Genomic DNA, 15,324 nt, shown 5'->3' with positions numbered 1-15,324 from the left:
CATTTCGTATGCCATAGATATGCCCTCTAATGCTTTTCACATCATTGATATGCTCCAATTAGTCTTTACTCCCTTGTTATGAACAAAACATGCTTCGAATGAAATGATATTATAATTATGCATTCATTGAGTGGTTATTTATGAACTTTTGTATCCCTGCCTTGTATTTGGTACCTCATTTATTTGAAACAATCCGCTTTTGTCATGGATATGTTAGTTGCTTGCTGAGCTCTATATGCTCATCTCGTTGCTATATAAATTTTTTCAGGATAGCTTATCGCTTGCGAAAATGTTTAAATTGGGCCGAGGCTGTGGAAAGCTAAAAGATTTTGGGGCAAACCTTTAGTGGATGATATGTTTTTGTTGTATAAGTATACTTGGTGTCTAATTATACTTGGTGTCTAATTAAATATTGATGGTAAATCTGAAGTGATGAGTTTTGTAAAAGTTTAAAGACCCTCTCATATTTAGGATTTTGGAGTGTTAACTTTAATTTATGTAATGATATGAACATGTGATAAATATTGGTTTTTGAGATTATATAGAATATCATACTTGTGGATTATGATTTGGTTATTATTTTAGTAAGTTAGCTTCAGATTTTATGATTCATCGAGTGATGTGGCATAGGATTTTAAACTGCATGGATTTTATAAATTATTGAATTATAGATGTGAATGACTTGAATGTTTTCTCAATATTCTCAAATGTGTATTTGGATCCTAGAATGGATTGTTGATAAAAATCTTAATATTTTCGATTTAAGATAGGTTCATGCTTCCTGAACAGGAAGATTCGGGGGGGGAGTGACAAAAAGAAAGTTGAAGAGCAAATCGCCTGAGTTTATAAATGCTATATAAACTCATAATAGAAAAATATTTACATTAAGATACTATTTCTATGATAAGAAAAGTCATGTAAAAAAGGACTATAGGGTTTAGTTCAAAAGGAAAAGGTATAAGTTTGACATTTGTATATTTCAAATCAAATATTATAGAAATTCTTTTCTAATATTTGGTGGATTAATTATGATACTTTAACTTATGTTACTAATAATAGAGATTCATTTTAATATGAAAATAAAAAGAGTATGAAATATTCATTATTATAGGAATCATCTTAAAGCGAAAGTAATAGTAGTGAATACTTATCGCCTATGCTTAAAGACGATTTATTTGATAGATATTGAGAATGCATACTATGTTACTACAATTCTCGAAATTTATTTTTTTTATCTAAAATTATTAGGATATTATCTTTTTTTTAGTAGTTATAAACTCAATATATTTATGATTCAATAAAAGTTAACTTTTAAAATTTATATGATGGTATGTATAAAATTAATGTGAATCTTGAGTTTGCAATGATTATATAATCAAATATTAGAATGAAATATAATTTCATGAACTCCTTAAGATTATATTTGTGGGTCACTCTATATTCTTTATTTTAGTGGAGAGAAATATATATCATCTTTATAGATGACATATTGAGATATGACTATATATATATATATATATATATATATATATATATATATATATATATATATATATATATATATATATATATATATATATATATATATATATATATATATATATATATATATATATATATATGTATATAATATTCATATAAGGTCTTAAGATGTTGATATCTTAAATGTACATAAATAAAATTAATAGACAATTATATAGAAATGTTAAAATTATCAAATTTAATAGGGTGATAAATTTTATAATTTTTTGTTAGATTATTAGAAAAGCAAGATATTCAATATGTTTTACTAGGTATGCTATAGCAAACTAAGATTGCTGAAAGGTAAAATCGTACTCTTATATATATGATTAGAAGTATGATAAATTATTCTTTTATACTTAAATCATTGTGATGAGAAACTATAGGGACGGTTATGTATACGTTGAACAAAGTTCATAATAAGTCAATTCCATCAATTTCTTTTATATTACAGACTTATAAGCCCAACTTGAGACATTTAAATATTTAGGGTTATCTTACGGATATAAGGGTCTTCAAATCATATGAAAGGAAATCGAATTCAATAACCATTTTTGGACATTTTATAATTTATCCAAAAAATCAAAGAGATACATATTTTATTGTCTGAATTATAGTTTGAGGATGTGATATAGGAATAAAAAATATCCCTCATTATTTTCACATATTTTTGAAAGTGATGATTCTAAAAAATAGTTCAATGTAATAAAATAAAATTTAAAATCAATAGACCAAAATGATGTTTGAGAACTCATCGAATTATCTAATAATTATAAAAAAAATTTATAGATAGATCTTTAAGACTAAATATAACTCAAAGGACAATATCGAATGATATAAAATCAGACTTATGATTAAGAATTTTACTCATTAAAAAAACATAAACTATATCGAGATATTTTATGTAGTTTATCTAATGGACTCGTTAAGAATCATTATGACATTAATGACATTATGATTTTGAGTTATATCAAATGAATAGAAAAATAACATTTTTGAATGGAACAATCTAAGCAATATATAGATAAAGAAAAGAAATATAAAATTTGATATATAAATTTAGAAAATCTATTTATGACCATAAATAAGCTTCTAGACAGTAATATATAAAGTTTCATGATACCATTACTTCTTTTATATTCAAAAATAATATTATTGATTAGTATTTATATGTAAAGATAAGTGAGAGCAAGCTTGTTATATTGGTCCTGTATGTGGATAATATTTTATTTATTAATAGTAATCTTAGTTTATTGCATGGAACCAAAAAATTTCTCGCTAAGAATTTTAAAAGGATTGATATGATTTAGATAATTTATCTTATTAAAATAGAAATATTTATAAATACATCTTGGTAACTATTAAAATTATATAAAAAAGGATATATTAATCAAGTCTTGAATAGATTTCATATACGACTCTCTTCAACAAATGACAAAACTAAAAAATTCAGTCAAAGCAAGTGTTTTTTTAAAATAACTTGGACAAAAATCAAATGAAAAAAATTCCTTATGGATGTGCAATTGGAAATCTATTATATACTCAAGCCTATATCAAACCAAATATTAATTTTGAAGTTAGAATATTAGATATATGTTATAGTTACCTAAGAATTAAATACTAAAATATTATAAAAAAGTAATAAAATATCCGAAAGAAACAAAGGATTACATACTCACATATATAAAATTAGATCATCTTGAAATGATGATATTTTCAGATATTGACTTTGTAAATTACCTTTATAGCAAAAAGTTCACTTTACAATTTACATTTATATTAGTTAGAGGGATAATTTACAAAAAAATATAAAACAATGTATTATTACATTATTAATAACATAAGTTAATTTTGTAACATGATGTTATTAATTAAGTTTTATGATTACAAAATTTTATCTCAGATTTGGTGTGATTAGATTCAATTATCAAATCCTAAAGATACTTTATGACATATCACAATAGATTTCTTCTTTAAAAATAACAAGTATTCGAATAGTCCTATATATTATAGTATAAAATACTTGATAGTCAGAGAAAGAGTACAAAAATAATTAAGATCAATTAAAAACTTAAAATCTACTATATTGATTATTGATTCATTCATTAAGACCTTACAACCTAGAGTGTTTAAAAGAAAATATTTTTATGATTAGGTTTATTAGTAACTTATAAACAATATGATGATGCATGTTTGAGTAAACACTATAATTAAAGTTATTTATTTCTAGAATTCTATTTACATTTATGTATATATATATCATGGTTGAATGTGATAGCATGATTGACTTAATAAGATAAATTATAGAAATTATTTTAGATTATATTAGGAAGAGCTAATAGTGTTGTGATATATAAAAGGAAATATGATATTAACGATATATAACACTCATATTGTTAGTCAAACTTAATATAGCATTATTATGTTTATCAAACTTATTAACTTATTTTATATAATTTATATTCACTTGTAAAATATTTTTTTTTTCAAAGTTTTAGAATCTAATTAAGTAAAAATATTTTTAAATAACATTTTATTTTACTTGTTTTGATTTTGAATTCTTTTATGTCATGGACCAAGTGAAAGAATATTAAATTATGTGATCTTGTTTAATTGATTAAAATATATTAAAGATCTGATTAGATTATGATTATAATTATTAATTAATATATATTTTTTTAATTATGATAGAATTCCTTAGGAGATAATTTTAATGGGAGAGACTCATAATTACTTATCCTAAATCATTTACTCTTGTCTATAAATAGATATGATCTCCTAGGGAATCAATACGTGATACTATGTTATAATATACACTGAGAGATTATAGATCTTCTTTAATCTCTCTATAGTCTCTGTTCCATCGTTTTTAGTAATCTAAATAAGAAAAGAGAAAAAGACAAGTCTAGTTCTCCTTTCAATTGATATCGTTACTTGTAGATTAGATAAAGATTTTTTTAAATAATATCAAAAGATATATATATGTAAATATTTGATTTTAATTTTGATATTAATATTTTATACAAAAATATAATTATAAGTCTTATCTTCCTTTCATTCCATTGCAAATCTGAAGGAGAACCCATTGGCCACCCGTGTGTTTGAGCTTTGTTTAGTTAGTTTACAAAGATTTGTACGAGAATATAAAGTATGAATAGAATTTGAAGAATGAGATCGGAGAATTTGGAGTATGAAAACGAGATAATAGAGTGACATATAAAGAATATTTTCCTCATCATTTTCATTTTCATATGCATATATCTAAGAGGCATTTGTGTAATATATTTTGGAAAATATTTTCAAAGAATATTGCACATTGGTTTCACCTGTCCTTTGAGACACGCAAGGGTGATTTCAAGCATATCATTTTCTCTTACATTCTTCTCATTTAGCCAAATTTTGATATTTATTTCCAAAAATGTTCCTTTTTCCAAAAATGTTCTTTATCCTCTCTTTTGTGTGTGTCTTTGTATCATGGCTTAACGAGCAATAGAAAGATGCATCTTAAAAAGGTAAATTATATCTATTAAAAATATTTTTATTATTATTTTATTTTATAAATATAGTCAATATTTTTATCCATTAAGCTAACTTGCACTCTCAATTATGTATAAGGATAAGCAATACTTTCGTAATATAATAAGAAGTATCATCTATTACTTATCACACAAATTAGCTACCTTTAAAAGGTTTAGCATACTTATAGTATTCTTTAACCAAAAAATTGAGTTGGTTAAACATTTATCCTACCGTTTTAACAAGATTTAAATATAGTTTTGTGTGCTTTGGATGGCAGAATCCTCATCTATTTTAATTTTTAATCACTAAAAATCATGATATTCTAATTTATTTTTATGTGAAACGTGAGATCGTTTATAAGGCTAAAGTACGTGTATTATCTTAATATGAACTTAAATATTTTAGGTTAGAAAGATAATTAAGTCATATCAAGAAATATCTATTCCTTTCTTTTCTTTTCATGTTAATATTCCTCATATATCCTTAATTATAATATAATTTGACTTATATGCCATCCTTTTGATACGCCAAAAAACCGACCGGTTCGTTTTTATAGAATCGGATCCGGTTCATGAGTTCTCCAGTAGGACCGGCTGGTCCGATTCTGATAACTGTAACTCTCAGCTTTGCACATTTTGTTGCGAAAAACACTTTTCGCATGTTTAAGTTACGCAAATGATGAAGCACAATGACAAAAACACTTTTGGTAGTGCATTTGTTAACATGATCTCGAACTAATCACACAACGACAATAATAGTTTTTGGTAGCCAAACGGCCTAAAACAAAAACAAAAACACAACTCGGTGCCGAACACTCAGCGGAGAAGCCAGCCACCACGCGAGGAAGCGACGGCGATGGCGACGACGCAGCCCCGCCGCCGGATCCCATATCCACCGCTGATCTCGGTTTGTGCATCCCTTTGGTGGCTTGCCGCGGCGGCGGCGGCGGCGGCATCGGTCCACGAGTTCCCGACGGACGGCACCGTCATCGAGCTCGACGACGCGAGCTTCGACCGGGCGATCTCCGCCTTCGACTTCATCCTCGTAGATTTCTATGCCCCCTGGTGTGGCCATTGCAAGCGGCTTGCTCCGGAGGTATTCATCCGTGCCATGATTCTCGGCTCCTCTCCTCTGTGTTCTGTTGGTTGAGCAGTTAATCCGAGATCTAAAGATCAGGCGAGCTGCCGTTAGTTTTATGAGCGTAAGTTAGAATATATGCCCATTGAAATCCGGCTCAGGCATTTTTTTGCGGTTTGCTTGAAGTCATTTAAAACCCTATTATATGAATCTCAAGGAGGATTTCTGAATTTGGCACCATAATCTTTTCTTTGCCAGGGATCTAGTTCGCAAGAAATATGCTGTAAAATGATCTTGTTATTCCTTTAAATTTGCATGTTTTACATCATTTGAGGAGTAAAAGAATAACTTAATTATGTTTAGTTTAAAAGCATTGTTCCTTCAAATCTCTTACCATTAAGAAGTGATAACTTAATTATGTTTATGTTTAGTTTGAGCTTTGATAAGAAAATGCATGGTTTAGGAAATTGTCTGTCAGATTGGCATAAGAAGGAAGATTTGACCTTCTTTTTTATTATCTGCTTTCTATGTGTTTCAGAACATTATGTACACTAATTCGAGACACAGCTGAAGCTTTTGAGGCAGAGATATCTTACATGGACACTGGACAGGCCATATGACGATTACGTAGAAAAATCTAAAAGAAAGTTTCTACACAGGTTGTTAAGGAAGGAGATGCAAGTTTTCCCAGAAAATGATGAGAGAGCTAAAATATAACTTTTGCATCAGTATGTGGGAATATCTGGGTTATGTAGCTTTTATTCCATTCCTTTGAGTCCAGAAGGTAATTGGAAAAATCAGTTCCAATGGATGTTGATTGGCACAATGTAGTGACTGAGAAAATTGAACTGAGGGGTTTGCCATATTACTTCTTGGCTTCGGAAATTCAAAGAAGGATTTATGTCGTTTCACATATTTTCTGTAACCTTTTAATTTAATATAAACTGCAGAGAGTATGATAACTAGAATCAAATGCAAGCAACAGATTCCTTTAAGCCTTTTGGTTTGGGATTATTGGATGTTCTACATATATTTGGATCTTGAGATATTTGTGACAGAATGTCATGCAATTCTCTAGGCAGTGTGTTCAAAGGCGAAACTAAGATGCATTTAATGGTCAAGGCCCACCAAGGCCCTAATCTTGTTCCCCACTTGAGCTGAGGCTTAGAAGCTCCAACAAAGACGAACAATAGCGGTGCACCTCATGGGCCTCATCAAAAAATTAGGGCACAGAAAATGCAAACCTTCTTATGTATGGCTACGATAAGGTTTTTTGTGTACTAGCTTAGGAATTCATTGATGGAAACAAAATCATCATTTATCTATTAGGATCCTCTGATAGGTCTGAAAAGAAGAATCAAGCATTGCATTCCTCTTCCATTTTTATACGTGAAAAAGAAAAACCCATTCTGCTTCATCTTGGAAAAGGATTTGATTTATATTTGAAAAAAAACAAGTTATCTTTATTTATTTTGCTCTTTTATTGAAAGGCACACCTTATGTGTATAGCTATAAATATCTCTTTTATATACTACTGCAGGATTTCATTATGGAAATAAAATTATTGGATCGGTTCATTTGTTATTTATCTTTTCAGGATTTCCTGATAGGTCTGAATAGTGGAGGAATCAAGCATAGCAATCATTCCCCTTCTGTTCTTATACACGAAAAAAGAGGAACACATTTTGCTTCATTTTGGAAAAGGATTTGATTTATATTTTAAACAAGAACAAGTTATCCTACTTTCTCGCTCATCTATTAACGTCATCTTTCCCTCTTTTATTTTTTCTTATTCTTTGTGGTTTTCTTAATCCCGCTTCTTCATTCTTTTTCTTTTTTTTTCTGCTACTTTCCAGTGTTTATGTAGCAATCTTTTTAATTTTCTTCTTGTCCTGTGTTCTGTCTGTTGTTTGGCCTGTGTCTTTCTTCCAAAAAAGGAAGAGCACTAGAATGGAATGGCAGTGGTCCACCGGCAGGCTCATTCTAATCTTGGATGGGGTACATGGGAATCAAAAAGCACCACCATGAATGCGACCACACATGCACCTGCAGTTTGGTAAAGCACTCCGATTAGCATTGTCATCAGGGCCAGAATTTTGAGACCACGGTCAGATCCAAATTGGTGAGACTTCCTATGAAGCCTTATCCAACTATTCTAGTTCCCTTCGTCACATTAATTTCAAAAGGATCTCCTGATTGAGAAGAAAGGGGACTTCCATGTCCTTTTCTTTCTGCTTTGAAGTGAGTTGGAATTGCTTCTGCTGATGACTATCATGCTTGTCGATGTGGGCGGGGTGTTCTCTAGTCGTCACTTTGGCTCACTCTATTTTCCTTCTAGCTGTACTGTGTGGAAAAAGGATTTTGATTATTTGCATTATCACGGAATGGCAGATAAATATTGATTCTTGATTTGATTAAATTTTAGCATCATAATTTCATTAACTAAGTGCCCTTTGCTTTGGTAAAGCATGTGTTTTTTGCATAGTGCTGCAGTGTTCCTGGAGCAATAATTTTGCTTCTAGAGGGTTTTCTTTCCATATAATGTTAGCTTGGAGCTTACTTCATGTTTGCTATTCCTAATTTTACAGTAGAGACGTATGAGATCCTCCTCATACGAGCCCCAGAATTGGTATCAGCTTTATGACAATACATTATTCTCCTAGAACTGAAAATGTTTGCAGCTTAAATTGTGTATCTTACTTTTATTAGTTATGTAGAGTGACACTAATAATCCTTTTCTCTGATTTGCAGTTGGATAAAGCTGCCCCAGTTCTGGCTCAGCTGAATGAACCTATCGTGATTGCTAAGATAAATGCTGACAAGTATACAAAACTTGCTGCCAAATATGAAATAGAGTATGTGCTTTTCTCCCTTATCATGTTGAATCCCTTGACAAGTCTGAATGTGTAATATCAGACTTGGTAAATACTGTTTTGATGATAGCTTGAGATAGTGAGATAGACCCATGGATCATTACATAATACTAGGAATTTCTGATGTTAAACCTAGTTTTTATTATTATGCTAAACTGCAGCGGGTATCCTACAATTAAGCTTTTTATGCACGGAGTCCCTATGGAGTACACTGGTCCAAGGAATGCTGATTTGCTTGTACGTTTCCTACAGAAGTTTGTTGCACCTGATATTTCTTTCCTTGAGTCTGACTCAGCGGTCCAAAATTTTATTGATATGGCTGGTGCTAACTTCCCTATGTTCATTGGCTTTGGCCTGAATGAATCTGTTATCCTGGAACTTGCCCGCAAGTACAAGAAAAAAGCCTGGTTTTCTGTAGCAAAAGATTTCTCAGAGGAAATTATGGTGGCATATGATTTTGACAAAGTTCCAGCATTGGTATCTCTTCATCCCAAATATAATGAGCAAAGTGTGTTCTATGGCCCTTTTGAAGGTGAGTTCCAGTAGGTCTTTTAAACAAATTAAGGATGACATTTCCTATTATTAAGCTAAAGAAGCTAACTTAGTGATTAAGTCAAGTACTATAAAAAATAAAACTCACAATTAGAAAAATCTGTAACTTCATTGTCTAACTCACTGCCTGCTTGCTATAGACATTCATCAGGGTTCAGCAATGGTCTTGTGATCATGGGTTCAATGTTATTTTTTCTATTATTTTAAATGGGTTAGGTACTCTTGAATTTTAATTATAGTTTGCATCTTTATCTGTCATTGGTTTCTGGTTCTTCTGCATTGAAATTAATTAGGCTCATAATGATTTGTATTCCTCTTGGTATTTGTTTCTCTTTGTAAAACAGTATTGTTGGAAGACTGTTACTAAGATTTTTAAGTTCAAATTACAGGAGAATTCTTGGAAGATTTTATACGACAAAATCAGTTGCCTCTTACTGTACCCATTAATTCTGAAACACTCAAGTTGGTGAAGGATGATGAGAGAAAAATTGTCCTAACAATAGTGGAGGATGAGTTAGATGAGAACTCACTAAAATTGGTTAGAATTTTGAGGTCTGCTGCAACTGCAAATCGTGACCTAATATTTGGATATGTTGGAGTCAAGCAATGGGGAGAATTTGTTGACACATTTGATATCAGTAAGAGATCAAAACTGCCAAAACTTCTTGTTTGGGATGGAAAAGAAGATTACCATATAGTAAGTTCATTTTTACATCCATTAAAATGCACTCATTCCCTGAATACTAATTCAATAATATATGTTTTGTATGTAATGTTATATGCTTATTATACGATTTTCCTTAATTTTATTGTATTTGTTTAAATTTTTTAGTTTCTAATTATGTAGTACAATCAATTAGATTAATTTGTTATCTTCTTTCTTGCTGCAGTTGCTGATATCTTTATTACTTTCTGTAAGCATATACATTGTATGATTATATGCGTGGAGATGTAATATAAATCATCAAAATTTTCAAGTCCTCTTATGCTATGAATATCTGATCATATGTTCCATGTCTATTAAGTCTAACCTGCAATTATGATGATACCGGAGCCTCCTAAACATAACTTGATGCTATACATAGAACATATTACACAGTATTCCAATACGTCAAGTGTTGTAGTTCATAGCTGAATGATTCATCAAGACATGTTTGGGAAATTTACTGCTCGAAGTTATAAAAGACACACCCAGTTCACATGTCTTGGCATATAATTTTATAGCCACCTTTCTTCCTTCTAGATTGGATAAATGTTGACCAAATTTTACAAAATTGGTGCTTCAGACTTCTCTTGCCTTCTTTTTCTTTACGTGTCAAGGTATGTAGATTTTTTTGTCAAGATTTACAGAGCAAACAAAAATCTTATAAATAATGCTGAATCCCTAGAAAGTTGATTTTAGCAACTGCTCAAAACTATAGTTGAACCAAAATCCACCTGCAGTCACATGCTAGTGTTTGGAGATTCTTGTCCACCCTGTTGATCAACAAGAAGGATATTCAATTCTGAACAATTTTGACAAGTCAGGGGCTGATGGTATTGCCCTAGTGGTATGTTGAAAAATTCCTCATTTTTTTTGTTTTTTTTGCCATGATTGTTTAAGGTCAAGGTTGATACAACATATCTCTAGGCTAATCTGCCCAATTTTACCAGGTGTTGCATCATAAGAGATCTCTGCCTAAATCCATCGTGTTAATTATAGATGGCTTAGGCATTGGTAGACAAAAGCATATGACTGTACCTGGTCATTCAGGTCTTTAATATGTTGATAAGAAAACTGTGTTGTTCGGATGTTCCTTTTTTCCTGATTAAAGTCCCAAGCCTCTTTTTAACAAACACATTGGTAATAGAATTGCAAGAAAATGAAGTCAAAGAAAACCACAAGAACACAGAATTCAAAATGATTGTGATGGTCTCTATAATTAACAACTATTGTTGCATCTCAGAAATTTCATTGAAATTTTAACCTCCTGACAATTGACCAATAACCATAATGATATAAAACAGTCTGTACATAGCATACAGTTAATTGAATGATTTATCATTACAAATAGAAATTATCAAATTGATCTTTCAAACAAAGCCACTTAATCTTATGACAGATAGAGGAAATAATTTTGTGAATATAAACTAGACATGATAAATTCCAAATTTTCAAGTGATATGGTATATAGTTGGGAATGTTATTTCATTGTAGTTCCCTAACTTAAGCCGTAAACTCTTGGTAAAAATTTGTCAAGCCAGTAATTGTTCTTAAGTTAATAAATGAATAGTTCTCTTGATTATCAATGTCTATTAGTGAAAGGTCAACATTTCTTAAAGTGGAACATGAGTCAATTACATGTTCATATGTTGAGCAGCAAAGCAACTCACTTTTGTGAAGCATAGAGTGTTCACCTACTTATTCGAACCACAAACTGGTCGTGTTTAGCCGGGTAATATTTGGGTCCCAAGTTCCTAAACATGAACCACCTTTCTTATCATTATAGTGGCAACAATGGATTAATTTTTAATGGTTTGTTTAATAAATAGTTAAAAGCATTCTGGAGATTAACTTAAACTTCTGATTTCCTTGAAACCTAAAATTAGAATTCATTGTATATAAAGTGAAAAAAAATCCCCGGTTTGAAGTATAACTCTAGTCTCACATGTAGTTAGTGAAGGCAAATTTCTTTCAGGAATAAGCTCACCACTAGCGGTAAGTGCAATCATATCATTTGTAGCAGTAAATTCTTTTTTCCATGCATTCACATTTTTTTAAAATGATAGCTAGATCTTTGCAATTTATTTGCTACTAGTGGTATGTATGAGGAAACCAACAATGGAATAGGCTTCTTCATCATTGTATCAGGTTATGCAGGACTTTCTTTGTGAAGTTTATTATGTTATGAATTTATGTATCTGTAGGGAAGCATCACTCGGAATGGCGAAATATGTTGGATGTTGGCTTGTTTTTCAATCACATTTTGGTTCACAGCCTTCTTTAATTTGGTTTCATTTTGTAGTGTTATTTATATGACCAAGAAGCAGTTCCAATACTTGTTGATTTTGACCATTCTCATTTCCTTTATGCTGAAGGTTGTAGGTTCAGAAGACCTAGACGACAATGATCAAGGATCTCAAATTAGTCGTTTTCTTGAAGGATATAGAGATGGAAAAACAATAAAAAAGGAAATGAATGGCCCTTCACTGATTGGCTTCATTAACTCGTTAGTCAGCATAAGAACAGTCTACCTTATTGTCTTCATAGTTGCTGTTCTAATGGTCATTCAGAACTTTAGTCAAACTGAAGAGAACCCCCAATTTAGAGGAATCCAAGATGGTGCAGAAGGCACAGATGCAAGCACTTCACATATCAAAAACCGCAGAGATTATCAACCAGGGAACAAGGAAGACTGATGGTTGATGCTTTTTTTCTCAGAACACTCAGATGGTTGTATCACTGCAATTTCGTTTCTGTGCACCGCCACTTCTGATATTTATATAGCATCAACCCAAACATGGAATCAGGATTGTATTAAAAATTGTTTTCTTTCATTTATCCACAAAACTATTTTATTTGACATTGTAGAGAGCCCCATTCTCCTGCAGCTTTTAGCTTATGTATGTGCTTGATATGTATGTTAGATCAAACTGACTTGCACACCTCACACTTTACCAAGCTTTCATTGTTGGGATGCTAAATCTTTTCTAAACCAATTTTGTCTTTAAATGTTATACATCATAGTAAATTGCCTGGTAATGGAGATTGTTTTGTAGTTTGTTTGTAATAATACTATATTTTTTTAAACTTAACAAAAGGATTACATAAACTTAACAAATAGTAAAATATTCACCATAAATTTGAGAACTTTATATTTTGATGATATCAATTGATGATTTTAAAAATTAATATTTTATTAAAAAAATTAGATCGTTAGAGGGTCAAATGTCATGCTAAAGAATTTGTCCTTGGAAGATCATAGGTTTAAGAATTGAATGTTGAGTTGGAAGAATAATCGATGTGTCAAAAATTAAATAGAAGGATAAAGGAAATGAGTCAAAGGATTCGATAACATGTCAGATGAATTGTCATTGGGATGAAATAGAGTTCAGTTATTATGACAACTTATTATTGAGCTTGAATTTCAGTGAGACTTAGCTTGCCTAAGATGATGGTGGTGGTGGCTTGAATTTCAGTGAGACTTAGCTTGCCTAAGATGATGGTGGTGGTGGTATTATGTATGACAGGGTTAGTAATTTATCGTCTAGGCCAACCACTTAACTATAGCCAGAGGATTGTTAAATAATCTTTCACATAAATATTCTGCATTCAAAATTTTTATCTGCGAGTTGTCTATCCTTGTATTTTTTATGCATATATTTGTTTTTTATGATGAAACCAATTAATAATTGTGTTTATGTTTTAATTTGTGTTTTGAGTGACGCAGGATGCTTCGATTAGGATGAGACAATTAAAGCAGGAAAAATCAAGTTGTGCCGAAGGAACATGTCAGAAGATTGGACGTCGGGCCGATGGATCGGTCGACGTATCGACAGAAGGCTTCGGGCCATGGACTTGGGAATCGGGCCAAGAAGAGCGGGTATTGCGCCAAGGATATCGGAGTTGCGGAGTCAACTGGCCGATTGGGCAATAGGCTGCAGGAGAGGACGATGTGCCGAAAAATCGGACGAAGCGTTGAGGGACCAATGACATGCCGGACAACTTAGTTAATTGCTTAGGATTAATTGTCTCGATCGAAGTTTTATTTTAAGTGTGCAAGATTAACTACGATGAAAGAAAGACATGCAGTAGGAGTTACGCCGGAGTCAGGACTATGATCACGTTGGGAGTTCGAGAGCTCGACGAAAGTCCGGACGGTCGTTGGAAGTTCTACGGGAACAAATCCAAGAAGTCCAGGAGCTTGCCAAAAGAAGCTCGTCGGAACTCGCCAAGATCAAATCGTGAAGTCGAGGAGCTTGCCGGAAGTCCGCAGAATGGTTTTTGAGAGTTTATCAGAAGACCGTCGGAAGTTCGCCGAAAGCTCGCCGGAAGAAGTCTTGACTTGCGGACTATGTAATAGCTTAGGAAATATCTTTAAATTTGTAGTTAGCATGTTAATTAGGGTTAGGATTAGGTGTTAATCCTATAACCCACGTAGGGGCTAATTGGGCCCGAGTTCGGACTGGTTTGGGCCAAGTTTGGAGCCCAACTAGTGAGCTGAAATAGTGTAGGCGGTGGCACCGCTAGATTAGGCGGTGGCACCGCTAAGGAGAGGGTCTCCCAAGAAAGTTAGGCGGTGCAATCGCCCTAGGCAGGCGGTGGCACCGCCAGGGCTCAGTCTCCGAGCTCTGCCAAGCGGTGCAACCACCCCTGACAAGCGGTGGCACCGCCACGACTCAGTCTTCGAGCTCTGCCAAACGGTGCAACTGCCCTTGACAAGTGGTGGCACCACCCAGAGGTTCAGTCTCCGAGCTCTGCTAGGCGGTGCAACCGCCCCAGTTAGGCGGTGCAACCGCCAGACCCCGAAATTTCGGGAGATGACAGTTTTGAGCTCCAAATTCAAACTAGTTTGGAGCCTATAAATACCCCTCCAATCCCTGGGTAAAACACACAAGCACATAGAGCAAAAAAGGAAAGAAAAGCTATAGAAATCAGTTGAGAATTCCCTCCTCTAGCTTAAGTGTTAGAATTCTGTTTAAAAGAGAAGAGTGAGTGCTTGTAAGGGTTGTCTCCTAAACCCGGTAAAAGGAGAAGAGGGGTGTAAGAATGAGATTGATCTTCGCCTAGTAAAGGAAGATC

The 15,324-nt window shown here is 32.4% G+C and overlaps 1 protein-coding gene across 1 annotated transcript; it reads left to right on the top strand.

Moving 5' to 3' along the window:
- The first annotated feature begins 5,810 nt into the window (after positions 1 to 5,810).
- LOC135612619 (protein disulfide isomerase-like 5-2) lies at positions 5,811 to 13,107 on the top strand. Its single transcript, XM_065109110.1, has 5 exons — positions 5,811 to 6,135; positions 8,869 to 8,972; positions 9,152 to 9,522; positions 9,932 to 10,239; positions 12,621 to 13,107. Exons 1-5 carry the CDS (start codon positions 5,896 to 5,898, stop codon positions 12,939 to 12,941), a joined length of 1,344 nt encoding a protein of 447 aa, XP_064965182.1. The 5' UTR covers positions 5,811 to 5,895; the 3' UTR covers positions 12,942 to 13,107.
- The last annotated feature ends 2,217 nt before the right edge of the window (positions 13,108 to 15,324 follow it).

Source organism: Musa acuminata, chromosome BXJ2-5, assembly GCF_036884655.1.
Source record: "Musa acuminata AAA Group cultivar baxijiao chromosome BXJ2-5, Cavendish_Baxijiao_AAA, whole genome shotgun sequence".
NCBI classification, from domain to species: Eukaryota; Viridiplantae; Streptophyta; class Magnoliopsida; order Zingiberales; family Musaceae; genus Musa; species Musa acuminata.
Note: the sequence above shows the minus strand (reverse complement) of the source record. Positions and strands in the feature narration are given on the sequence as shown.